The 26327-nt window shown below is 37.8% G+C and overlaps 1 protein-coding gene across 1 annotated transcript in view; it reads right to left on the reverse strand.

Annotated features, from left to right (window-relative positions):
* Window positions 1-5: 5 nt before the first annotated feature.
* ITGA1 (integrin, alpha 1) overlaps window positions 6-26327 on the reverse strand; it is a gene marked incomplete at its 3' end in the record, with an annotated part of 42951 nt that continues 16629 nt past the window's right edge. Inside the window, exons 9-28 of the mRNA XM_010283287.1 lie at window positions 24088-24161; window positions 22224-22368; window positions 20924-21066; window positions 19522-19665; window positions 18002-18256; window positions 17438-17568; window positions 15862-16025; window positions 15535-15671; window positions 14445-14555; window positions 13806-13891; window positions 13467-13602; window positions 12429-12509; window positions 10530-10606; window positions 9731-9820; window positions 8588-8690; window positions 7083-7196; window positions 5324-5428; window positions 4074-4178; window positions 1569-1661; window positions 6-71 (exon numbers count right to left, since the gene is read on the reverse strand). Coding sequence (XP_010281589.1) covers window positions 6-71; window positions 1569-1661; window positions 4074-4178; window positions 5324-5428; window positions 7083-7196; window positions 8588-8690; window positions 9731-9820; window positions 10530-10606; window positions 12429-12509; window positions 13467-13602; window positions 13806-13891; window positions 14445-14555; window positions 15535-15671; window positions 15862-16025; window positions 17438-17568; window positions 18002-18256; window positions 19522-19665; window positions 20924-21066; window positions 22224-22368; window positions 24088-24161 — 2360 coding nt within the window. The remainder of the gene's footprint in view (window positions 72-1568; window positions 1662-4073; window positions 4179-5323; window positions 5429-7082; window positions 7197-8587; window positions 8691-9730; window positions 9821-10529; window positions 10607-12428; window positions 12510-13466; window positions 13603-13805; window positions 13892-14444; window positions 14556-15534; window positions 15672-15861; window positions 16026-17437; window positions 17569-18001; window positions 18257-19521; window positions 19666-20923; window positions 21067-22223; window positions 22369-24087; window positions 24162-26327) is intronic.

Here is a 26327-nt window from a genome sequence, read left to right on the forward strand (position 1 = left end):
AAGATACTCAGGAGGATAACCCATAAGGGGACTGTACCCGGTGGGAGTTCTTTGGAAATCTTAATCATGGTCTGCAAAGTGTTCAGAACGTAAGCAATAAATAACTTGTCCCTCTAAAATACCAACACAGCAGCATGACTTTTATCAGTATGCAGTGATTTTACAGGCTGCCACTACATTCATACAGCAATTTGTAGGAGTGAATTGAGAAAATGATCTCCAACATGAAACCCTATACTTACATAATACCTTGCACTTTGTAAGCGCATTCATTTCATGAGAGCTGGCCCTGCTGTAAGTCAGCAGTCATTGTTATAAAGGATACAGGACCAAAATCATGAGTAGCTGGAGTGTGTGTTAGGGAGTTTCTTTAGTATACCCATCACTCAATGCCTGCCTCCCTGAAAGGTAGCAGTGATTAACAAGCTTCTAAAAAAATTAAATAAAATAAGTGTAAAAGGCTGCGCAGATACTAATTTGCTTTTAAACCAGGCATATCTTGTGTAAACCAAACTGAAATAAGGAATATTCACATTTAAATAAACATGACCATATAGGAGTTTGAATTATTTTAATTTAAGAATTCATTAAAGACACAACTTTATAGTTCAAAAAAGCATTGAAGAGCTGAACACTAAACATTCCACTTGAAATTATGTCTTAAAAAAAGTTCATTCTGAGATTCCTTGGTTGGTAAAGGCAGCTCTGGATATCTGTAAACATCTCAGCTATGTTTTCACTCCTGGAATGAATTTTAATCTATCACTTGAAAGAAATTCCTGGATACAATACCAGCTAATAGTTGACCTGTGATGTTTGTATTTCCAAAAATTATTTGCGCAAGATGGAATTTACACTGAATATTACTTTGCTCTAAATTTTGAGGGTATTAACAATAACAACATACAATAAGGCTTCTGCTTAAAAATGTACTTTATAGTAAATAAGCTCCAGAATGTACACGTTATCACAGAATGGATTAACCACTGTAAACATCTTAGAATAAAGAATATTAAAGGATAAATAACAAATCTAACAAAATTAAAGACATTTCTCTTTATACTTGACACGACTACGATAATTTTATATGCTTTCTTAGCTGAGAAAATGACAGGGAACTTCTGAAAAATAAAAGATCCTGTTTCAAATATATATCCTGGGTAATAAAGTGGAAAGAAACAATAAATAAATAAATAATAAAGAAAAAACAATGTGTGAAGTAAGATCACTTCTAAATGACCCAGGACAATTTGTAAAATACTATTGATTCCTTAAAAGGATTTTAATTATACTTTTAATTTACACAGATGCCCACAACATTTATACTGGAGCTGGCAGAAATACTTCAGAGAGTACTTGTTCTCATCCAGGTACATTGCTAGGTAATGGGATTTTGGTCTCATCATCTGACTAATTCTGACATTTCTACTATAGTATGAAATCACTTTTATTTAGAGTAGGATAATACATTACAACATGTAACAATCACTAGTAATGAATGAGAAAGAATGATTCAGTAGCACAATAAATACTATGAGGAGTAAATTCATGAACTATCATGTTCTTACCTCCAGTTTTTGATGGTCATTTCTCAAAATCAGTGATGAGTTCTCACTCCTAAGTAATGCTTTCACAATGAGGGTTAAGCTGTGAATACTTGCCTGGAAGAAGAGAGAAGTGGCTATGATTTACAACTAGGTATGTTGAAGTAGAAAGCTTTGTAGAAATGAGAAGGGTGAAAGAATCCTGAAGTTCTGGGAAATACTGAAAAATGTGAAAGTCAGTGAAGCTGCTCATGTGTGTCATCTTCAGTACACACATCACTGTTTGCAAGACAGCAATACAGCTTTGAAAGAGTAAAGAGCAGATATTTCAAAGAAATACTAATTAACCCTGGAATACTACTGTGGCCACAGGGACAGATTCAGGCTTTCTAAAATTCTGCTGTATCTCCTCTCCTGTCCTGTTATCTTCCAGGAACAACAAAGTCAGAAAACAGGGACTCAGTATCAGAAATTTATCAACTGAGCAAAATGGACCACAGCCTGGTCATTGTTGTAACCTTCAGACAATAGGGGTGTGCTCTGAGGTAGTCTCTCTCTCCTCTGCTTTTTTTGATCAAAAAATCCTTTCTAAACTCTAAAAAACTTTTCAGATTAAAACTTATTTAAAAATTATATACTTATATGTACACCTCCTTACATCTGCTGAATTAGAATTTGTGTATTCATAAGTAACTATTAAAAAAAGGACCATCAATACAAAATAAGTAAAGGGTGTCTTCTCACCATGCTTTGAAATCATAGAACAGTTTGGGTTGAAAGAGACCTTTAAAGGTCATCTAGTCCAACCCCCCTGCAAGCAGCAGGGACATCTTCAACTAGATCAGATTGCTCAGAGCCCCGTCCAACCTGACTTTCAATATTGCCAGGGATGGGGCATCTACCACCTCTCTGGGCAACCTGCGACAGTGTTTCAACACCCTCAACGTGAAAAATTTCTTCCTTATGTCTGGTCTAAATCTACCTTCTTTTAGTTTAAAACCATTGCCCCTTGTCCTGTTGCTACACGCCCTGCTAAAAAGTCTGTCCCATCTTTTCTATAGGCCCCTTTTAAGTACTGGAAAGCTGCAGCAAGGTGTCCCCGGAGCCTCCTTTTCTCCAGGCTGAACAACCCCAACTCTCTCAGCCTGTCCTCATAGGCGAGGTGTTCCATCCCTCTGATCATTTTGGTGGCCCTCCTCTGGACCTGCTCCAACAGGTCCATGTCTTTCCTGTGCTGAGGGCTCCAGAGCCGGACACAGGACTCCAGGTGGGGTCTCAGCAGGGCGGAGTAGAGGGGCAGAATCACCTCCCTTGACCTGCTGGCCACGCTTCTTTAAATGTGGCCCAGGATGTGGTTGTCCTTCTGGGCTGTGAGCGCACATTGCTGGCTCAGGTCCAGCTTTTCATCCACCAGTACCCCCAAGTCCTTCTGGGCAGGGCTGCTCTCAATCACTTCATCCCCCAGCCTGTACTGATACTGCAGGTTGCCCTGACCCAGGTGCAGGACCCTGCCCTTGGCCTTGTTGAACGTCATGAGGTTCACATGGGCCCATTCCTCAAGCTTGTCCAGGTCCCTCTGGATGGCATTCTGTCCCTCAGGCGTGTCAACCGCATCATTTAGCTTGGTGTCGTCTGCAAACTTGCTGAGGGTGCACTCGATCCCACTGTCTATGTCATCGATGAAGATATTAAAGAGTACTGGTCCCAGTACAGACCCCTGAGGGACACCACTTGTCACCGATGTCCATCTGGACATTGATCCACTGACCACTATGGTCTGTATGTGACCATCCAACCAATTCCTCATCCACCCTACAGTCGACCCATCAAATCTATCTCTCTCCAATGTAGAGAGAACTATGTTGTGGGGAACTGTGTCAAAGGCCTTACAGAAGCCCAGACAGATGACATCCATAGCTCTTCCATTGTCTACTGTGATCTTCCCAGGCACAAAGGTAAGGCTGACAGGTCAGTAGTTCCTAGGGCCCTCCTTTCTACCCTTTTTAAAAATGGGTGCAATAGTTCCATTTTTCCAGTCACTGGGGACTTCACCTGACTGCCATGACTCTTCAAATATCACAGAGAGGGGCTTGGCGACTCCATCAGCCAATTTTCTCATGACACTTTGGCTTGGCAACTACATCAGCCAATTTCCTCAGGACTCTTTGGATGCATCTTTTCCCATGCATCAGGTCCCATAGTCTTGTGTATGTTCAGGTTCCTCAGGTGGTCTTGAACTTGATCTTCTCTTACAGTGGGAGGGACTTTGCTCCTGCAGTCCTCATCTTGCAGTCCCTCCTGCAAGTTCTGCAGGATTCCTCCTAAGTTCCAAGTACTTAATTTAAGGATAGTAAAATGCATGTAACTTAGTTCTAAAGAAATTTTAAAATAGCAAGAGAAATTATTTCAAATACTACGGGACTGTTGAGAATTAAGAAAATGCAATGTGTAATCTTAATAGGCATTAGAAACATTGGCTTAAGTTTCTAAAACACAAGGGTATTCTGAATACAAATGGGATTTACTTACTTTTATGATGGTAGGTTTCCATACTCTTAATGAAACATTCACTTGATATATGTCAGATGGGACCAGGGCACAATTAATAGATGCACAGCTGTATGTATCACAGTCCTGTTTAAAAGTCACCAGCATGAATTAATAGGAAGAGACTTTTCACATTACTAAAATAAAAACATGTAAACTACTATATATACAGATCATCAGACTTGCTATGACACCAATACTAAACTGATATTAATTACCGGGGCTTTCTGTGCAGAAATGACTCTGCAGTATATAAAACAATTTGAGATATTAATGCTGTGGTAGAATAGACTCTGGTGTTGCAGGCTTGCTTAGCCTTGAGGAAGCTCCATTACTGTAGGTATGCAGCAAAAGGCATCAGTAGAACGTCTAAAGGAGACACAGCTTGTAACAGCAAATGCTTTTCTGCCAATACAGCTATGGCTTCTCTGCAGTGTTTCTTGATTCTTTCAAATCCTGGGATGCATGAATCTTTCAAGCAGGGCAGCATGTGTGTATGAAAGTTTAAGTATCTTTACACCCCAGTAGCACTTGCTAGCTAGGAGGGCAGCAGAATTATGTTCAACATTTTGGAATCATTTGCGTAGGCTAAACCTTTATTACCTCTGTGAAGGACTAAGATAAGCATGGCAAAATACTCTTCTCATGGCATAGTTTCATTTGCTCCAGAAATTCAACTTGTACCTCTATGCTGAGAAGGTTTTCTCCCCGACATGCCAACATAACTACAGCAGCAAAATTACTTTGCAACTCTTCCATCTAAATATGAGATGCTAACCCTTTCCAAATGGGGTCATCAATTACTTTTCTGCCAGTTGCATGGAAAATCTGTCAGATCAGAGTGCTAGCGTTTCAAAGTATTTTCAACTGGATGTCTAAAAAAAGTTGCAAGGGAGATGACCAGCTTTTAAAATATTACTATTTATTAATTACAATGGGAATATAGATTCTGAAGATTTACTCAGCTGCCAAATGTGCTATTGTTATTGACATTTTTGCTAAATTAAAAAAAACCAAACAACCAACCCCAAATTCAGTTCCATATACAGTTTTGTAGCCAAATAAAAATTATAGCTACTCTACATAAAGACAGTTTTTCAGGCTATTAAGACAAACTGAGTTTCCAAAGGATACAGTCTGAGAGAAGCTTTTATACATTTATTGCACAAGTACTCAGCTCAAAGATCTGGGTTAATACCTGGGATGAATATATATACTATATGTAGGCTTACCATAATTGTATCCTTTGTAGGTTCTTTTATTTTTGGCAACACAAATGGTTTCCCAGTGCTGATCTTTAAGGGATCTACAGGGTAACTAGTTTGGCAGATGGCATTCTGTTAGCAGAAATACAAAGATTATTCTTGTTGCCTGAATATCCAATCTATTACCAAAAAATGTTCTGGAAACAAGCCAACATTAATAATACTTAACAATATGAATAATACTTACTAATTGCTAAATGCAATAAAATGGCATATTGCAAGAGTGAAGAACAGGAAATTCAGATGGTATGGGTATTGAAGTATCATTATTCAAACAACAAATGAGCTTTTTATGAGAGAATTTAACCGAAACTCTATCCAGCTACTTAAACATCTGTAGAAGCAAACACAACTATCCTGCAAGATGACCACTACATGAACCAACAAGTGTTGGTTCATGCAGATAGCTTTTGCACGGGAATACACAGAGGTTCTGCCTTAGCAAGCAGACAGGCAGATTAAGTGCAGGATTCAGGAGCCCCCATTGCAGCGCCCAGGGAGGGGAAGCGGGTGCTGGAGCAATGCTAGACCTCCACGGCTCCTTCAAAGGCAGCTGGAGTGTCTTCAGTGCAGAGGAATTTGTTTTTTTCAGTTGGGTCATTCACTTTCAGATTGCCAGCATGATTGCAAGTCCCCTGCAGTGCACTTCGGCACACGACTATCACGAGGGTGTAGGTGGCAATAGCTGAGTTATGCCCACAGTAAAAGCACAGACTTGTTCAGTTTCCACATAAACTTGGGTCAAATGTGGTGATTGCTGGGGAATGAAAGTAATGAGGGAAGGAGTTTAAAAACAGACACTTTTTTTTTTGTATTCTACACATGAAATACTTTGGGGGTTTTGGATTTTTTTTTTGTTTGTTTTAAAGTGAACCCTGAACTTTCATTTAGGCCATTTGGTTTATTTTTCAGTGGTGCAACATCTCAAAAAGAAGTGAAATATTTGGAGAGAGGTCTACAAGTCTGTGTGTGTCTGAGGGAAAGATTAAAAAAAAAAAAAAAAAGAGGTTTAGGTCACCAATTAGTGATATTTGGAGTTTTCAGACATCCAGTTATTGATATAGTCCTAATTTTTAATATCTACAGATCTGGAATCATGGGACTTGCTGGAATTGTGATCTCCTCCAGCTGCTCTGGAGAATTAAAATGGAAAAACTCAAATGAGGGCTGCAGTGAAAAGCATTTGAAAGTTATGACCTACCATCCCCTTCAAGATGTCTCAGTGCCGCAGAAAAGGAAGAAGCCAGAGGACTGCTAGTGCTGGAGAGCAGACGTGCAGGAAGGCTAATTTCAGTAACAGAAAGAAGAGGACTGAACAGGAGATTGAGCTCTAGATGCACACAGCAGGACTAGAGTATTTGCAATATGCACTGCTGACAATGGAGATAACCTGAGGCTCAGTAGGGAAAATTAAGAAAGAAACTCCTGTCACTCATGTCTCAGTCTGCACCTCTCATCACTTGGCAATATATCGAATTCACCTTGTTATAGTCCAGTTATTGTTCAACACCATTTTAAATTTATTTGTTTCCTTTTAACAAAATTTAGGTCTCTGTCTTCTTATGCACATCTGTACATACTCTTAACATGCCAGCATCTTGTTTTTAGACTAAAAGCAATATCTACCTCAAAGCAAGACATAATCCTAAATGTTTGCATTTTGTGGTTCCTTACAACAAAAATTTCAAATTTAAATTAATCATAAAAATACAAATTCCTAGCTTACTTGGGAATGTGACAATGCAGTAAGGTAGAGAAGAGTGTTCTTGGCTGCTGTTACATTGGGAAATAAAATCTGCAGTGTGAGGTTTGGCATTGGAAAGTGTTCACCTTTTTCAATCTATAAAAAAAAAGAAAAAAAATGTTTTGATAAGTACTTTGCTTATTTTCTTGGTATTTGATTGTGATTTTTTTCTTTCCTGTGTTTTTCATTTCTTCACAGTCAGTTATGCAAAAGTGGTGCGATGAACCCTTACTTTTTCCCCCCCGAGAACAGCCTGTTGTGAATTAGCAGACACATTCTTCTGTGGTCTTTGGTAACACAGTGGTCTATTGAAGGAAATCAAATGAACAGGATGAAGGGGGCCATTTTGACATAAATTCCTTCTTGTCATCTTGTTTACTGCATTCTGTTATTATCTGGGACTTCTACCTAACGTCATTTCATTTCACTTTATAATAAATCCCCCAAAATGCTTTTACATGGGAAAGGAGCCACCGGTGGCTCCTGCCGGTCCCTCCTCAGGTGTGCTAAGGCAACAGCCCTCCTGCTCACCTGCTCCCCTCCCCTGTTCTCCCTGAGAAGATCACAGGACATATCTGTAAGCTGCTGCTCCTTCTGAAAGGGGCTGCTGTGGCCAAAGATGGAGAAAATGCCTAGGTGGAACTGCTGGCAGGGGAACTGGCGATCCCGTCTCTGAAGTGGATGAGCTTAATAAATACTCAAGAACCTGTTTGACTTTCATCTTCTGACTACTCATTTGTGATAAGCTGCTTGCAGAGATGAGTTTTGCTTACAAGAGCATAAATGGTATGCTCTGCATTACATTCAGAAAGCAAAGGTTTTGAAAGGAGATGAATAATGTCTTAAATATCCACAAAAATCTTCAAGATTACTGGATTTGAACTTTTAGACTAAAAAAGTAGCTGAGTAAAAAAAAAATTTGCCATTGCTATTTAGTGAGAATAAGAATTTTCCCATGGCCCATTTTTTACAGACAGAAGTTGATTCAGAGACTTTTATCCTTTGTATATGGGACCCTTGTTCAGCTTTGGATTTGATACTGGGAAACAAGGGTGCTCTCAAGATAGCTAAATTCAGTCCTACTGCAACTTGAGCTGGGCTTCAAGGAAGGAAGACAACATTCCTGGAGCATGGCATTTGCCTTTTTCAGAGCTGACTGGATTTTGGAAATATCTGTTCTAAACTGCAAGGAATGTAGGTGAAGTTCTCATTTACCAGGGCATGCTCTCCTTCCCCTGCTGAGGGTAGAGCTGTGAACCTCACCAGAACTACCCTGCAGGGATAGGCCACTCTGGGAACTTCTGACTCAACTTATTCTGAAGCAATCAAGCAAGAAAAAGGTATTAAACATAAAACACCCATGTAGAAGGTTTAACATATTGCATAGCTGCTGTTTAAGTAAAAGGCTACCACATTAAGTGACTCAAACCAAATGAAAAAAAAGATGAAGCCAGTACATATATCATAAGGTTTTAATTTTTTCTTACCTTATAATGCAGAGTAACTTCATCCCCAATCTGTTCAGTTGTGTTAATAGCAGTAGGGACGGTATCATTTGCTGCAATTATAACATGGTGCTCCTTGAAAACACTGTGAATTAAAAAAAGAAACAAAAATCCCCAATAAGCACACAAACTTTATTAAAACACTAGCAGTTAATAATATAGGTCTTTTCATTACTTCATGAATCCTCCAGGACTAGTCTTGCAATTAACAACAGTGCAATGCCACTTCCACTGAAGTTTAACTCATCCATTTTCTGAGTCGTACTCACTTTTTATTATGTACATTTTAGATGTTTTGTTCAGATAAAACTACAAAATGAGCAAATATTGTTCCAAAAAATAATATATCAGGGCCTGATTTTGCTGTTGTTGTTCTAGCTGTGCAGTCCCTTATTCTGTGTATCGCTGTGTGAAACACACAGGGTCTATAAAAGACAGAACCAAGTAAAAAGAGAACAAAACCAGCAAGTTCTAGATTCAACCTTATTCTCTATGGGACAACAAAAGGCTGGATTTGAACAATGAAATGTATCCAGAAGGAATTTGAGTTAATTATTTACACCTGCACACCATGCAATATAGTCTACTGATAAAGTTTATGATGTTTGTCAGGGATGGAATTTAACTATTAGTTATTTCAGAAAATAAAGTGTACTCTAAGACCTGCATTAAAGTTATATCTGAATTGATAAACTCCCCCCGCCCACGAATCTAAAATTAAGGCTAATTTTTGAAGCTGGAAATCAAACACCGCACCATGCAATATTATAGTGATACAAACTCATGAACACCAGGAAGCTGGAAGTGTTTGCTTTCTTATGTACCTGAAACACCTTTGAATGAATAGAGCAAAGTACAAGAATCAACAAAAGCTGCCGTTGTACTTGTAAACTGCAGATCAAATTTAAATAGATAAAATGGAAATAGAGCAAGATAGGGACAATAACGGCTCCATTATTTCATGTAACTGCTTGTTTCAATGAAGCCTGTGCTTCCTGTTCATGAGCCCTGAAGCTGAAATCTGTAGATACTGAGTACAACTCAACAAACAAACAATACTATATTCTCTTTGAACACCTGCTATTTACTGTCCTAGCAAATAAAAGTACAGAGAAGCATCAATACCTTAGAAATATTAATCCTACTTCATATTTTACTGGAATTGTAACGTGTCCTCTGTTGTCACTCAAGGTCTCAGGTGGTTCTTCACTGTCACTAAAATAAAACAATATATGTCACTCAGATCAGATTGTGCAGATGCAATACGATCACTATGGGAAGGGATCTTAAGAAACTAAAATGCCTACAGCTCTGGGTATGAAAACACACTACTCATTTCCAGTTAATTATTATCTCCCAAAAATAAATGCAAAAGGCTATTGCCAGTAATTAAAGGTTAAGTCCTGCACCGGTCCCAGCTCAGAGATGCATCTTTGTTAAAATTACAGACTGACATTGGACCAAGCAGGGGCCACTACTCATACCATCCCTGGATTTTGCAAGGACAGCAAACACTGAGGGCAAGTGCGTTCCTTTATCACAGATAACTTCTGCAATGCTCTTACTCTTTGAAGGCCAGACCTTTTTGTTTATCATGAACTGTGATTCATGCTAAAGTATGCAGTAATTTTGTAAGAGAATAAACCTCTTCCAAAGGTAAAACTACTGGAAATTATGACTCATTTGTGACTCTCAGGCTCTAGAGACAAACAGCTATTTATTTAGCTCATTTATTTAGCTATTTATTTAGCTCACTCAGTCCACTACTGGACTGAGTACATCTGTAAAGCTGCCAGCTCTACAGATTGTTTAACCACTTCTCAGTTCAGAAAAGTCACCCTTGTTTTACGACAAAACACAAAGCTGTTTCCTTTTCTAAAGAAAAAAAAAATCAGAAGGTAAACAAGTAATGATTGCAACTAACCTTGTTGCATATACATGAACAGTAGCATTTTCCAGGAGATATGATGCATTGAATTGGAATGATATTTTGAAGGAAATCTGTTTGGAGAAATACATTACAAGTTTAAAAGAAAAAAAGAAATAAAAGCACACTAATAAAGTTTGATCTGATGAAACATTGAGCGAATTTCTGCTACTTCTATCTAAGGATTTTTAGCACTTTCCTATGAATGAATCCACTTTTTTGAATTTGTCCCAACGAAGAAGGAAATCTAATAGTTATCGCTTATTAAACAGAAGCCTCAAATTTTCAGAGCTGAGAAGCCTCAGTAAAACTTACTATATAATATATTAGAAATACATAGCTAAGTCATTCTTAATAGAAACCACTGGTCTTGCCAGCAATTTAGCAAAACCATTTTTTTTTCTCTAATGACAAAGAAACAAAGCTTCAAAGTCTGGCAATCACGGTGGAGACGAGCTGTCTATAGAAAGCTGCTGGAATCTCACTTCATATATAGTAGACCACCTAGAATACCGAACAGAAATGTTGCAATGTAAATAAAATGACTACTCACAAAAATTCCTCATTATATCTGTGGCAAATTATATATTATATATAGGGCAAATCTGTCACAATTTGGCACTACACAAGTTTTGGGAACACCGTCCCAAACACATCCCTCTTCATATCCTGACACTTAAGGGTAATTTTATAAGCAGCAGAAGTTTTACTATTCGTTACTGTACCGGATTTTTCAGCCCAGACTTCTGTTTTTCCTTTAATGTGTACAAATCTTTATTACAAAGTGACCCAGAGAAAGTTGTCTTCATATTAAAAAAAAAAAGGAAAAAAAGCCAGGAAGATGCTTTAAAAAGGAATGTATTAGAGATGCTTATCAGTGAATCGGAGATTAATTGATTTCTGAATGCAAAGAAGAGAATGAAATGTCTAAATTTAGGCATCTATAGCTACAGACAAACTAGCAATCAATGCATGAAGGGAAAATGTGAAAAACCCAGTAAAGCTGGGAAGGGAGCACTGGCATTGGGTATGCTTATCTGGCTGCAAGAAAGTAACAGCTGACTTAATTCCTACAAGGCCAAGATACAAGCTGTAGCGTGTATGTGGGAGACAGCATAAGAGGACATCTCTCCTCTGTTATGCATCTGCATCACACGCCTGATATGATGGGACAACAGACAAGAAATTGCCAGGAAAGACAGCTGGTCTTATTTGCATGCAATTTGATATTTCCCAATTCAGTATCAGAACTATTTAAGTCAGGCTTAGATGCATATTTTCCAAGGCTTAGTTTAGCTAAAGCTCCCTCTCTATTCCAGCAGGAGATACAGACTTATCACTGGAGCTGTTCAAGCTGGAGCTCAATTTTAAGTGGACTGCTTGCTGGAAAGGCCTCTCACTCCCCATTGAGCAGATGTGAAGTCTTGATGCTTGGCTTTGGCAGATCTAGGTTGGCATTTCCACGTACCAGCTTATCCTCTTCTCAACCGAATGACTAACTTTTATATACAAAATAGGTGTATGACTTTAGTGAGTCATAGGCTCCAACCTGTGGAAAGCCACAGTATCTAATTTCTTACCAGTATATCCTAACCAGTATCCTATACACCTAGAGACAGACCCTTCTGGCCAGGCATACCACTTGCCTTCTGATAGAGTCAAGGATGGCAATATACACTGTTACCTCCTCACATACCACACTGACTGCCCAGGTACTGAAGATCTGATGTTTTCCTACCTGGCTCAGTGCAGTTCATATCAAAGATAGTTTGGGAAACACACGTGGACAGGTTTTGGGGTGAACACGAGAGAAAATAAATCCAGAGGTGATAGGGACTGCCCTGTCCTTAAAGCAACATGCAGCAAGGAGAACTTGCATGCAGGGGGACTTTTTACCTCTTCTGCAGGTTTTAGAAATGGATATCCCACTTTACAGGTGATGTTGTGATTAGATTCACAGCTATCTTTCTGTATATCCTAAAGGAAAAAAAAAAATGAAATCATGACCTTGTGCAAACCCTTTTTAAATTGTGACTAAGCATCAAGGACCTGGTGAACCACTGCCACTTTTCATCATCAAAACATTGTAAGATTCAAAATCTTAATTGAACTGGAATAAAAATAGGAAGCCACGACTTCTGCAAAACATTTCCACCTATGGATATCTAAATCAGTTAGTAGCCATTATTCCCTTCCAGTGAAAGCCTTTGGAATATTAGCAGTTATTTACAAACTGGACATCATGTAAATTGATCATGGGGTCTAGCAGATCAACATATCTACACATTTTTCACGTGTAACTTTGTAAATGTGTTCCTAACTTGGCAATAAAAGTGACATTCATACTCCATAAATTATTGCCACAGTGTCAGCAAGGGTGCTAGGGATCCCTGACTTCTCCTAATGTGCAACATCAGGACCATTGATAGAAAACACTTGCCACCTGAACTGAATTTGTAGCACAGCTGCTGAGGCAAGCAGAAACACAGCTACTTGGGAAATGTTGTCTGAGGTAGGGATGAGGCAGGCACTGATCTATGCTGCCCTACCAAAACAGTGCTTTTTCTATACACGTGCAAAAGGAGAATTCTATAGAGACTCAGGTGCTGTAATGATGATTAATGAGGCATTTCTGGCTTTATAGATGTACAGATGATTCATGGTGCTGACATGCATCTAAGATGCAGGCACTTACTGTCTAAGTGTCATTGTGAAACTTGTGTCTGTAGCTAACAGAGGCTAGGCAAGGGTCCACTCAGGTCAAAATAAATACACTCTTTTAGAGGGATAAGCGAGGACAGCACTCCCAGGGAATCTCTTCCAATCAACAGAGATGATTCCAGAGCAGTAAAATTCAGGCTTAATAAAAAGGCTTATTCAGATTTCTCTGTCAATATAGGCTATGATAAATGTGATAATGTGAAAAATTCCTACCTCAATGCCAGCAAAAATAATATTTGGAGAATACTGAACCAAAACTCTGGTATTATAGGCACTGTCTTTTTTGTTCTTCACAGAAAGCTGGATGGTGAACTTATCATTGCGTGACTTTACAATGAATGGAGAAGAGCTGTAAAACAAAGTAAGAAAGTTATACATCTTAACCTTTGAATCTGTTTTTAACATAAAGAGGAACTTCTTTTAGTGCCCAGGCTATATAGTTTCTGATTTGGAAATTATGCCACAGCATTATCTTATTAGACTACAGAATTTATAATTGACATAGGAATTTTGTACAGATATCAAGTCATACAATAAACCCAGTGTAGTTACCTGTCTCCAGCTATGCTTGCTTTTACATTCAGAACAAGATCTGAAATGCATTTATTTTTGGCTCCACAATCTTTTGTGAAAGGAATCTGCAACAATAGTATTTTTATTCTCAATTTTATTACATTTATTATTTAGATTAAATATTTGCATCTTAATTAATTATCTAATTTTACATAAGGTCTTCTGTTTGACAGTCAAAGAAGTCTTCTCTAATATTAATCTATATTAATCAGTTAAACGTGCCACTATCCTGTAAAATGCACAGGTGAAACTTTCTACTCATTCCCTTCTAAGTGATTCATCTAGATTAGAAAAAGAGGCAACTGTAGAAGTATGAATGATGCTAAGCACCATCAAAGTATATGACTAACATTCCCCTGCTCTATCTACATAAAAAACTACAATAAAATTGCTTCTAGTCTCTTCTATCTTCGGTTAACTCTAGACAGCTTTAAAACCCCAGGCTGGTTCCCAAGCACACTGAATCAAGCTTTTCAATCCTGAAGACTCATTTAGAGCAAACATCTTCTGGACAGGCTCAGTGACCCTCCCTCTTCAGCCAGTTTATTCAGCTTTTGTGTTGGCTATTAATTTTACCTTAAATACTTTAGTTATTAACACAGAATCTTTCTGACTTACATATTCAGATATAGAATTTGGCAAGTTGCTATCAAGAACAGGTCCACTTTCTGGATCAGAAAAATTGAACTCCAGTAAAACCTTTACAGAGTCCTGAAAATCAGGCTTATCCTAGAACATAAAGAAAACAAAATTGATGCTACGGACATTCACTGTAATATCTAAGGACATTAAAAAAACCCCAACAATGCTGAGGTAAAATATTTTTCAGTCACACTGTCACCAGTCTCGCTAGAGAAGCATTTGAATGCTTGCAATTGATGATAAAGCATTTAATGTGCAAGCCAATCCTTACAAATATCTACTAATGTTTTTGTGTATCTCATCTTTTGTGTATCTCATCATAAAGACATCACATAGTCTGAGCATATCCAACAGTTTCACTTAGGAATGTCTCAGAACAGTCAACTCAAACTTTCCTCTTTTAGTTGTGCTTAACAGATCAGTAAGATCGGTATCACCTTGTGTGAAGTCAAACTGAGGCCTGCTGTTAGGAGATATATTGCATATTCAAGCAAATTCTGGGCATCACTTACCATTAGTTTTGCATTATGATGCAACTGTGAAGTCACTAAGCATTTTAAATATGGGTAGCTTGTCCTATACACCTCCATTCACTCTGCACATTAGTTTCAATCCGGGCAATTACATACTCACAGTTGCTAATTACATTTCTGTTTTGCAGTGAATAAGTATTCTCTATCTGAACCTAATTTGCGAGTTTTTTTACTATATTTTAACAGAAGCAATTGCACCAATACGCAAACTAGACTTCCAGCTCATATACTCCTGCTGAGGGTTGAATGCACCTAAACTACTAACCACACTAGCTGCTCGGTTCCACTGTTATGCCTTTTTTTAAGACAGATACAAACAAAGAGACAAAGTTAAATAGACTGTACATATAAGTAAATAGTTTATATCTATATACATATACAAATATAAAAATCCTAAGTAGTAAACAAATTTTATGTACACTTGTTAAGATTAATTATGGATGCAGATTTTGTTGTCCAATTTAAAACTAACAGAATACATTTGGGTTATTATAATGTCAACATGAGAAAAACACTTTAAATGATTTACTTGCCAACATGTAGAAGCTATGTTTAATACATTCCGACCCTTTGATAGTTATATTTTTTTGCATTTTCCTCTCATGGCTTTCTGTGAACAAGCTTCGAGATATTTGTCGTTGTGCGTCGAGAGTAATCCAATACTGCAGACCTGCAAAGGAAGTTGAGATCAATATTATGAACCAATTTGCCTCTACACATTCTTTTTTCCCCCAGTATCTTAAATGCACTTTGAATAATGGATTTAGAAGAGTTACATTCCATTTGTGGAGAAATAAACAAACGCAAGCATAGCTTTTTCAGAGTGTAGAGATTCCATAGCTTAGTGCTGATCTACTTACTGGATTCAAATATATCTTCCTTCGACTTTAGTCTCGTCTTAAAACAAATTGTGGCATTTATGCATATTGTTTTTCTTTTATTTATCTGACAATTCTGTTGTTGGATATTGATGCTCTTGGGTGCAAATTGCATGGAAACATTTACTTCAGCCACATCACGAGACCTTAAAAAAAAACACAAAGAAAATAGTATTCTTGAAAAGAATAGCAGCAACTTTTTTTAACTTAAGAATGAACTTACAAAATGTGCAACATTCAACACGAAAATAGACATATGCGATGGTCTAGACAAGTATTTAATTATACACTCTATACAAAGTACTAGTATACAACAAATTACTGAAATGGTCACAGGGTTTCTCTGCAATGCTGTACTAGTTTCAGAACAGATACGAGATGAAAGGAAATATTTCCAAAAGCACTTCAGCAACACTATAGAGCCAGTGCCATTTTAAAAGAGATTGAAGGCCCAGACCCATCCTTGAGGGTATCCACAGATGAACATATTATTATAAACCAGCTGGAGCATAGTGTGCTGTCTTTTAGGCTGTGGGTAGATAAACAGGCTGAATTCACTACTGAATTGTTTCACTTTAACTCCTCTTCACCCCTATCCCTGCAATGCATTCCTGTTGTTTTTTTTTTTCTCTGATTGAGTTCACTTTTGGCCTCAAGATGGAGTATGCCGGTGTACTAAACCAGCAGAAAATTTAGCTGGCAAAATACCTTTCTTCAGGTTTGTGATCTAAACAATGCAGTGAAGAGGCATCTCGTTGTGTTCACACAGAGTACTTTTAGAAAGACAAACTACCAGATGAAAGTGAGGAGAAGCTGGCAGCTTGAGGATGGTAGCAAGACCTGACAAACTTGCTCACCTAGCAGGTGAGTTAGGTGGATCACCAGGACAGGGAAAGGAAGGAGATGGCTTATCAATTGCCTTACCAGAGAGAGAAAGTTTTAGTTGTGCTTTAGAAATGAGGGATTATATGTTACCTTGTTTATTTCTCTTACTGGTATTTTTCTCTTCTCCCTTAAAAAAATATATTGCTCATTATGCCAGATGAATCATGCTCTTTTGTAAAGAAAATGAATTCAATGTTAACCAGAAAGTTTAGTTACATTTTTCTGAGATTTTGTGTAGGGACTCAAACTAGAGTTTTCTTATTAGGAAGTCAAATGAGTTTTCTTCATGACCCCTTTATATTTGAACCTGTCCTTGATATTGCTAATAAGACAATATGCAATATAACATGAAAGAGAGAACACTTAGGGGTAGTGTTTGGGTTTCTTTGTTTTTAACTTAGTGCCACAAGTGGAATCAGTTTCTATTTTGAATGTGGTCTAGAAGGACAAGGTCTTCATACTAGGCTAACAAGGTTTATAAAACATTCCTATATTTATTTTATCTATGAAGTTTTATACTCATTCCTCCAGAGAGACACGAAAATATGAAGATTCACAGCCAGTGTCAAAGCGTGAGATGAAACCAGTATCCTCACGCAGTAACGCAAGTTATATCAGTACCCTAAGAAAAATGGTTATTTTGCGGCCCAACAGCTGCTGTGAGTATCCGTACCAGAAGAGGGCAGCCCCACCAAGGCCTCCAATGGTGACATCAATCAGCCCGTCATCGTTTAAATCCATTTCTCCATGCACAGACTGCCCAAAAAATTTCACTTTTTCACCATCTCCACCTGATGCAATACGCTGTGAAAAGCATTAAGAGTTTTATGCAGTCCATATTGAAGGATTTTATAAGAACATTTAAGATGCATTTGTTGGCAGTTAGATGGCTTTTAGATTCTTTGAATACATTAAATTTTCATTACAATACTCCTAAAATGGTTACTATGATAATGAACACACTATAAATTTTCCGAATTGCAAAATATCTGCCTTTCTGGCTGTACAGAATATTTGAGAAGGTTTCTAATAAAAACATGCATATATATTTTCTAACATTATTAGAGTCAAATTCAGTTAAAACACACTGAGTTCCAAAGTACAGAGCATTTTAAAAAAGAAGCCGTCATGACAGGTGAAGTCACAGTTTGATTCTATGTTGGGAAGACACAGGAAAACAGGATTTGTTCCATATACACTTACAGAGGCTGCCAATCTGTAAAGTTTTACTTCATACCTGCGAATATTTTTTACTGATTGTGTTGCCATGGCCATGATAAATATAAACAGCTCCCCGATGATCATCCTCTAAGGGAGAGCCTATTACAATGTCATTATACCCATCAAGGTTGAGATCCTTCACTGCAGCAATCGCAGTCCCGAAGCGTGCGCCACAAGGCTCATTCTTAAGAACTTTGCAGGTGTCCTGTTTTAGCGGTGAACAGCATGTTTGCTTTACAGGTTCGAGACTCATCCAATATTCAAACTTTGTCTGTGAAAGAACAGACTTAGAGTTTGTGAATTTCCATAAACATTTTAGCAACGCAGGCTTTTAAGAGCTCCTGTCCAGAAGACAAACTGATGGATTCAATGAAACAATTACATCCTATTCCTAGTGATTGAGTGCACTGTAAAAACTGTGATTCTGTTACTATAATTCAAATGTTCTTTCTGAGCAGTGGGTGGGAAAGACATTCTCACTCCCTCTCTTTCTGCCACTAGATGCTTCTGCATATTTCTTGAAGTCAAGAGGTTCACAGGAAAGTGTAGTATCATAACAATATTTGGATGTTATTATAAGTAAACCAATTCATTCTTAAGGTAGTGTAAAGAGTCCTTCTAAAGGCATTCTCTTAATCTGAGAAGCAAGCCAAGTTTCTGATGAAACACAGATGGCAATGCTGTTATTCCAGAACAAAGGACAGAATATCTCTTACATAGACTAAATTTTGTCCTCAGTAGTCACATACTCCATAGCCTAACATATATATTCTTCTGGACAGTGTGCATCCTAGACCAAAAACACACATACAGTATGGTATGTAACCAATCTTTCCAAGAGATTGGCCCCATGAATTCCTTGTTAGAGATTAGCAGCAGTATGCAGTTGCTGCATCTCCTTTATCTGGAAATGGCTAAAAGGAAGCACAGGAAAAACAAATTTCAAATCCTCACACTACTGGAGGACATGGAATTCTTGTTTTCTCGCCAACCCTATTCATTAGCAATTTGTTGTTAGCAACATGAATGTAGAAACTCGAAGAGTTCTTTGTCAAATAGATCCAGTCTCGTCAGGTCCTTTTCTTGCAATAATATTTTAGGAGATTATCATTGCTAGGACATATTTTGATAACTCTTATAACAATGCACATTGGTACTGGACTAAAAGAAGAAAAGAAGTAGAAAAAGTATGCACAGACATTGGAAGAAGAAACGTATCAAATTAAGAAGGTGAGGTGTAGCTGGTATATTCCTCAATCTAGTTGTGACGTTTAAAAGCTGTTGGATATATGGGGTTTAGCTTTAGGTTGGTAAGCAAGTCACAAGGACTCCATTAGGAAAAAAGGTGATAAAACAAGAGTTTGAAAAGAAAGTTGTCCAAAATTAACCTGTATTATACTCTCAGTTGTCAAAATCATGTTTCTCTGTTTTTCACAGGTCATCTTCCCCAGCTCAAATTATCATATTTCTTAAAAATAAGGATATGAAGACAGTAAGGAACGTATTCTGTTCCTGGTCAATACAAATCATCCTTACCTTGTTCAGAGCATAAACATATACTTTGCCTTGCTCCTCCTTCTCAGTTCCCATATACATGGGAGCTCCAACAAGAAGAAGGTCTGTAAATGAGTCCCTATCAATGTCAATTGTGGTAATAACACCCCCAAAGTATGACCCAATCTGCAGGAAAAGATAAGGTATAAATCAGAGACAGAGTCAGCAAAATCATGGAACATTTCCTATTCAGTTATGGTTGCTTACAACAATGCCAAATATTAACCATTAGGCAGAAATTTTCTCTGCTACCTAGCAGATCTTTTTGGTCTGTTTGCCTTTGGAGCTCTTTTTCTGTTTTAGGGTTTGTTGTCAGATTTTTTTTTATTTAAGAATGGTCCATTCAGCTTTCAAGCTAAGTCTGAAAGGTACAAATGGTGCCTTCTACTGCCTTCTACCTGCTAGGGGCAGTAGGACTTCTTAAGACAGCAGTAGAATACAACTGTCTTGGGGAAGCTAGTTTTCTCTTCAGTCCCAACAATAATACATAGCAGGAGCAAAATCAATGGTCTTAGGCCTGTCAGGGTAAAAAAGTAGGAATGGTGGACAAAAGCTCTGAGACAACACAGTGCAGGCAGTCTTCAAAATTTCCAAGTTGCCACTAAGTACAGAGGAACAAGATCTACACAAAGAGCTAGATACATTCATAGACTGAGTACAAGGTGTGGTCATTCAGTTCACAGCTAAGCTAGACACCCTGCATTGCCTTTACACTCAACATGAGAAACAGTCCCTTCTAGTGTAAGATGCATCTCATCTCGCAGAAGATGCTTCCAGTAGGCCAGATCCCTCAAACCTTAAAAATACCTCCTTTCTTGCATTGACTCTAAAAGGATTGATTGATTAGCTGAGTTGCAGACATCTGCTATAAATGAAAATTAAGTAACCTGAATTCTCCTGAAAGAAGCTTATACTGCAGCCTGCGGAGACCCAAGTAGGCAGGTCTTTCAACCGTCATGTGCATAATATTGTACCACCATATTTAATGATGTGATTACATGTTGGTTTTTTTTATGCAGGAACAGCTTTCAGTAAGCTGCTACTCAATATAACAAGCAGAGATTCAATATTTCGTGCTATCCCAGCTGATCCTCTTGCACAGAACCTTGCTTGTCACACCCATTTCCTGCCAGTGACATATGCCTTCCACTCAGCAGACAGAGAATAATTGCAACTGCAGAGATGGCTACAACCACTTTGACACTGGTGAAGGTTTAACCTTCAAAGAGAAAATTTCCAAGGGTCTCTGAACAAGAGCATCTACCTAATCTTTCCTAAGATCTTGCCTCATTTGCTCTTCTGATGTAGAGATCTCATTTGAAATCATTATTTCTATTTCTCATGCCATATTCCTCTCATATGTTAATTATGAAAACATACTTACTTGTTCTCCATTTAACCTCTGAAGGACTTGTACCTCTCTTCCCTCCATTTTATAAATGATAACTTGTCCAGTGTGATTGTATCGTGGCTCTCCTGCTATGTACAGTATGCCTCCAGGTGTCAATGCTGAATTCACAGTATATCCTAGGAAGCGGAGAAGAAGTCAAGATGCAGTACGCATAGAATGCATCAGAAATGCTTGCTGTGATTCAGAGCCATTTTAAGGCTTATCCTACAAGTAGATGTTTAGCCCTACTTATGCTAGAGAATAATAGCAGAATTAATTAAAAGGGAAGGATGTATATCAGAGTCATGAGCACCACTGTGTAATTAAACCTGTTCACAGGCCATTCTCACACAGTGTAAGAATATGATGGTACTGATGAACAACTTGTGAACAGCTGGTTGAAAAGAACAGTTATCACTGTCTCACTGTCAAACTGATGGAGTCTTCCAAATGTGATTCTGGGGGCATTCTGAACCTAGCTCTGTTGTATTAATGACAATTTAACCATTTGGGTGAAGGAAGACTTAAACAATTTGCAGATGAATCAAAACTGTGACATGGTTGCAAGTATTATGGAGGATAGGATCTAAATTTAAAAATACTTTACAAAATTTGAGATATTAAAAAAATAGCTAATGGCATTCTGCAAAGACAAACAGTGTGCTTAGGGGAAAAAATGGAATTATTCTAGTGTTGATTCTTCCATCAGTGAAAATGTGGCTTAAATGACATAAAATTGCAAACAGAACCATGAGGTGTAGAAATCAAGACCTAGAGGAGAGAGCAAGGCTGATGCTTTTTGGTAGAAAAGGCTGAGAGGAAAACAATAGCCTGCCAATATGCAAAACATTATTATAAAAATATAAATATAAAAAGATGGTGGTAAATTATTGTTCTTGTCCATTGGGTGACAGAAACCAGCTTAATTTTAAGTAAAGATTTAGACTGAATATTGTATAAAACTTTTTAACTATCAAGGCATAGAAAGACTTGTTAAGAATACTAGAAGAACCTGTGAAATCTTCTCTGAACAGATTAGACATCTCTATTGGGGAAAGTCTAGCTATACTTAGGTCTGTAAGTGTTTGGACTATTTTTTTGACTGTAGAAGTAGTATTTCTTTTTTTTTGAAAGAACAAGAAAATCATACAGTAGACATGTCTATACATTATAAATTTTGCTAGGCTCCTACAACATAAAATAATAATCTGTAAGATAATCTTTATGAATGAGATTTGAAAGAGGTCTTGCAGCATTTGTCGAAAAGTGTTATAAGAAGGGCTATTCCTCTTACCTAGATAGGCTGCAAGGGGTTCGTTTTTTTCTGAAAGCCTGTCACGAAAAGTGTCATTAGTTGGCGTTGAAATACCACTGTCCTTCACCATGAGCACTGTGCCATTCCAGTCATATGCTCCAACAGCTCCAAGCATGATCCAATCCTTATGCAGAGAAAACCAAAAAGCCTGTTCTCTATGTGAACCATCTTTAGACATTCATTCATAATGATGCTCACATTTGGGTGATGCTTTGTGTATACTTACACATTTAGCTCTGCTTTTGCTATTATAATATAACCCCTACAATCATAGTGTATCTCCCACTTTTTGTTAAAAATGCACCCAACTTAAAAAAAAACCTGCACCCAACTTAAAAAAAAAAGGGGGGGGGCATTCAGAAAAAGCAGCAGAATGAAACACAGGTCCTACAACTTCAGCCCACCATAACAGGCCAAATAAAAAGACAAAAGGGATTTAGCAAAGCTAATCAGAGAATACAACACTTAAAAGCATTTCCCTGAAAAACTTTCAGAAGCTTGAACCTTTCTCTGCTGAATCTGTGAGTCTTGTATATTGTGCAAGAGCCTTTGGTCAACGAGAAATGGTTTGCTGACGTTTCTTATGTAAAGGCATGAATGTAGCCTTCTAGGTAAGACAGATACCAGAGACCCTGTGTCTGTCAATGCACCAAGGACTCAAGACCCACTTCTGAAGTGAAGTTCTGATGATAGCAGGTCAGTTGTTTGTGAACTTCAAGAATATGCTCCACCAAATAGATAATCTTATAAATAATCCTCACACTCCCCATCAGGATGATACTTGTTTCTAAGGTATGACACATCACCTGAAATATCATGTGTAATGTAATGCAGAGAGTACTTCTGCAACGAAGTATTTATGATAAATCATACTGAAGGTCTTTTATTCTCTTTTTTACCAGTGATGTGCTGAGCTGTATACAAAAACATGTTGAAGGTTTTCCTATGTATGTCAGTTTGTCTTGGATTGCTCGGTGTTTGTTCAGTTCAGTTACTCTCCTGTTGTGCTCTTTTCCACTGTCGCTACTTTTTCGTACCTTTAAATCTTAACCCTTCCCAGTTCTTTTGATCTCACATTAAATTTTAATTCCATTTGTATACACTGAGCAGATCATCACAATGGATACTTTTTGATTTTTCAAGAATAAATAAAATACATGGGGAGTTATTTCCTGCTAATACAAACCCCAGGATATTTCACAAATACAATGCAATACCAACTTATACGTTAATATTTGGAGTGAAGAGTTTTATAGTTCATAGAATCATAGAATGGTTTGGGTTGGAAAAGACCTTTAAAGATCATTTAGTCCAACACCCCTGCCACGGGCAGGGACATCTTGCACTAGATCAGATTGCTCAAAGTCCCGTCCAACCTGACTTGGAACACTTCCAGGAATGAGGCATCCACTGCTTCTCTGGGCAACCTGTTCCAGTGTCTCACCACCCTCATTGCAAAAAATTTCGTCCTTATATCCAATCTAAAACTACCCTCTTTCAGTTTAAAACCATGCTCCTTGTCCTGTCACTACAGGCCCTGGATAAAGCCCTTCTCTGTCTTTCTTAACATATTATGGACTATTCTCCTGATAGAAAGTGCTATGGGAGCATATACATTTAGAGTTCATGTGAAGAAGGTACTTAGCCTCTTAAGATTTCATTGTTTATAATCATTCTTTACATACAGTTTACAAAAAAAACACCTGGATTACAGGAAACTCCAAAACTTCCAACAGCAAACAGGACTGTACAAAGAATTCTGAAATACTCATTCCAAATTCATGCCACCACCACCAAAAATCTACTTTGGAAAAGAACTTCTATTTTCAAACAGTTTGTTTACCTGTGAATAATGAGCACTGAAACCAGCTTGAGACATTTCCATTTCAAATGAGGCTGCCTGCTGGTCTGTTGTTGCTGTTAAACAGAAAAAATTAAGTTTCAAATATAAATTAGTTTCAACCTAAAAAAAAGTGTGAATCGTGTAATGAAAATGCTCATCTGATAGTAAAGGACAGCATAATTAGATAGAATATGCAGTGAATATAGTTTGCCATAGATTTTTACAATAAATACAGAAATTAAGATCTGTGATAAATGCTACCATTAAGTATGAGAGTTTCCATTTTAAGATCATGTCTCAGAACTTTTCCAAGAAATATTTCTGGGCTAAAACTGACCTCAGGCTGATGGTAAATATGTTTGGAATGTTTGATTAATATGGTTAAGCCATCTTCCACTTGAGCTAAACGAACAATAAAACACCAGCCATGTAACCCTGGCCTTGTATTCAAGCAACTAAAAATTCATAGGCAGCTGGCAGAACTTTAAATGAAAAACACTTGATGTTTGTATGAACCTTTGTAAAAAACAACATAGGAAAATCTCAGCTGTCCAAGATTCATAAGCCTCAGGGAAGGGCTTGGGAACTATAATCCTGCCCAGAAAGTTACATGAAAATCTTCCCGTTTCTCTTGAGTGTCTTTGAATAAAAAAAGGTATCAGGTCATTTACTGCTAGTTTCAGTATCTTGTCAGGTAATCATATGCTAATTATTAAATTCCAATGGGCTGCTTTGCTCCCAGGTACATTTGAAATATCATCAGGGAAGAGAAAGGTCTGCCTCTTCCTCTACTTAAAAGCAATACTCAAGGACTGTTTTGCCACATTATGCACCACAAGGAAGGTAACTAGATTCTACATATTGATTCCTACTTGAGAGCAATATATGGTAACAGGCAGTACAGGGGAGCTATGAAATCTGCTCTGATGCTTGTCCAGGAAGACTTCACAATTTGCTACCAGCTGAGTGCTGAGGCAAACCTCCAGCTATATGAATGAAACAGCCATGGCTGTGTGAATTTCAGGCATCTGGACTATTAAATAATACTAAACTTTTGATACTCAGCAACTAAACCACAGAGGTTGCTCCCTGGGGCATAATGTCTTTGCTAATTGTTGGGATTTATAACCAGCCATAGGAAGTAGCTGTGATCTCAAATGCAAAATGTTTGACATGCAAACATAGTGGCCATCATGTTTCACAAGATGTAGCTGCTTTGCTAAGTCTGAAAAAGTAATTTTTAAGCATAAAAGTCTTAAGCTGCACATTTCCTGATAAACAACATTTTCATGCAGTAAAAGATGCTTCTTAATGAGCTGAGAAAGACAGGACTCTCACAGTCTGAGGCAGAGGACAATGCCAGTACTGTTGGTGCATGCAGCTCTGAATACTGCTTAGATAACAGCCCCCAGTCTAACTTTCCATTGAGTTTCAAACTGCCAAGCATCCTACAAAGGGTATTTTGTGAAAAAACATTTGTGCCTGCCTACGTGTTGGATAAGACATAAAATTGCTGTTAAAACTGGAAGTCCATGCCATGAGACACAGAGGCATATTAAAAGATTATGTGTAAAAATCCACCGGCTGTCAAGAATGGGTTTTTGTTGGATTTGATTTTTCAACTCTCTCTCAATTTTCCTTTGCATTTTTTAAAGGCCAAAACCAAGAAGAAAACAAGAAATCAACAGGAAAAAATCAGTTGTACTACCATACTAGCAAGAGGGTGTTTACATTAGGAATTTAAACAGATTCAGAGACAGAATTTCAAGAACCAAGGTTCCTGTGACCTCCATGTTATGCACAGAAGTTAATTCAGCTACACTGTATGTGGTTAATTAATCTTTTCCACATTGCACACATCCAATAAGCTGGAGTGTCACCAGAAAACTGGGTGGGAAAGAATAAATCTGCTTTTCTGCCCTGCCACAAAAATGCATCCATGGATGCCTAGCTGCAAATCTAGAACAGCTCTTGAAATTCTTTGGGACAGGACACGAAACCGTGCCTGAAGAATGAACAGAAACTGATTTAGTCAGCACCTTCTTACCAACCCACTGGAGCAACTCAACCTTGCTATGTTTTGACAAAAAGCTAAGATCCCATTTTCAGTTTCTATTCTGATTCCCTTGCAGACAGATTACGTGATTTCTGGAATTTTCACAGGTGGAGGAGGTGCATTTCTTATCTCGTATCACAGATGTCTTATACAGAAATCTTAGTGCATCTCTGAGTTCCTGCTG

The sequence above is a fragment of the Phaethon lepturus genome, unplaced genomic scaffold, assembly GCF_000687285.1.
Source record: "Phaethon lepturus isolate BGI_N335 unplaced genomic scaffold, ASM68728v1 scaffold15353, whole genome shotgun sequence".
Lineage (NCBI taxonomy): Eukaryota > Metazoa > Chordata > Aves > Phaethontiformes > Phaethontidae > Phaethon > Phaethon lepturus.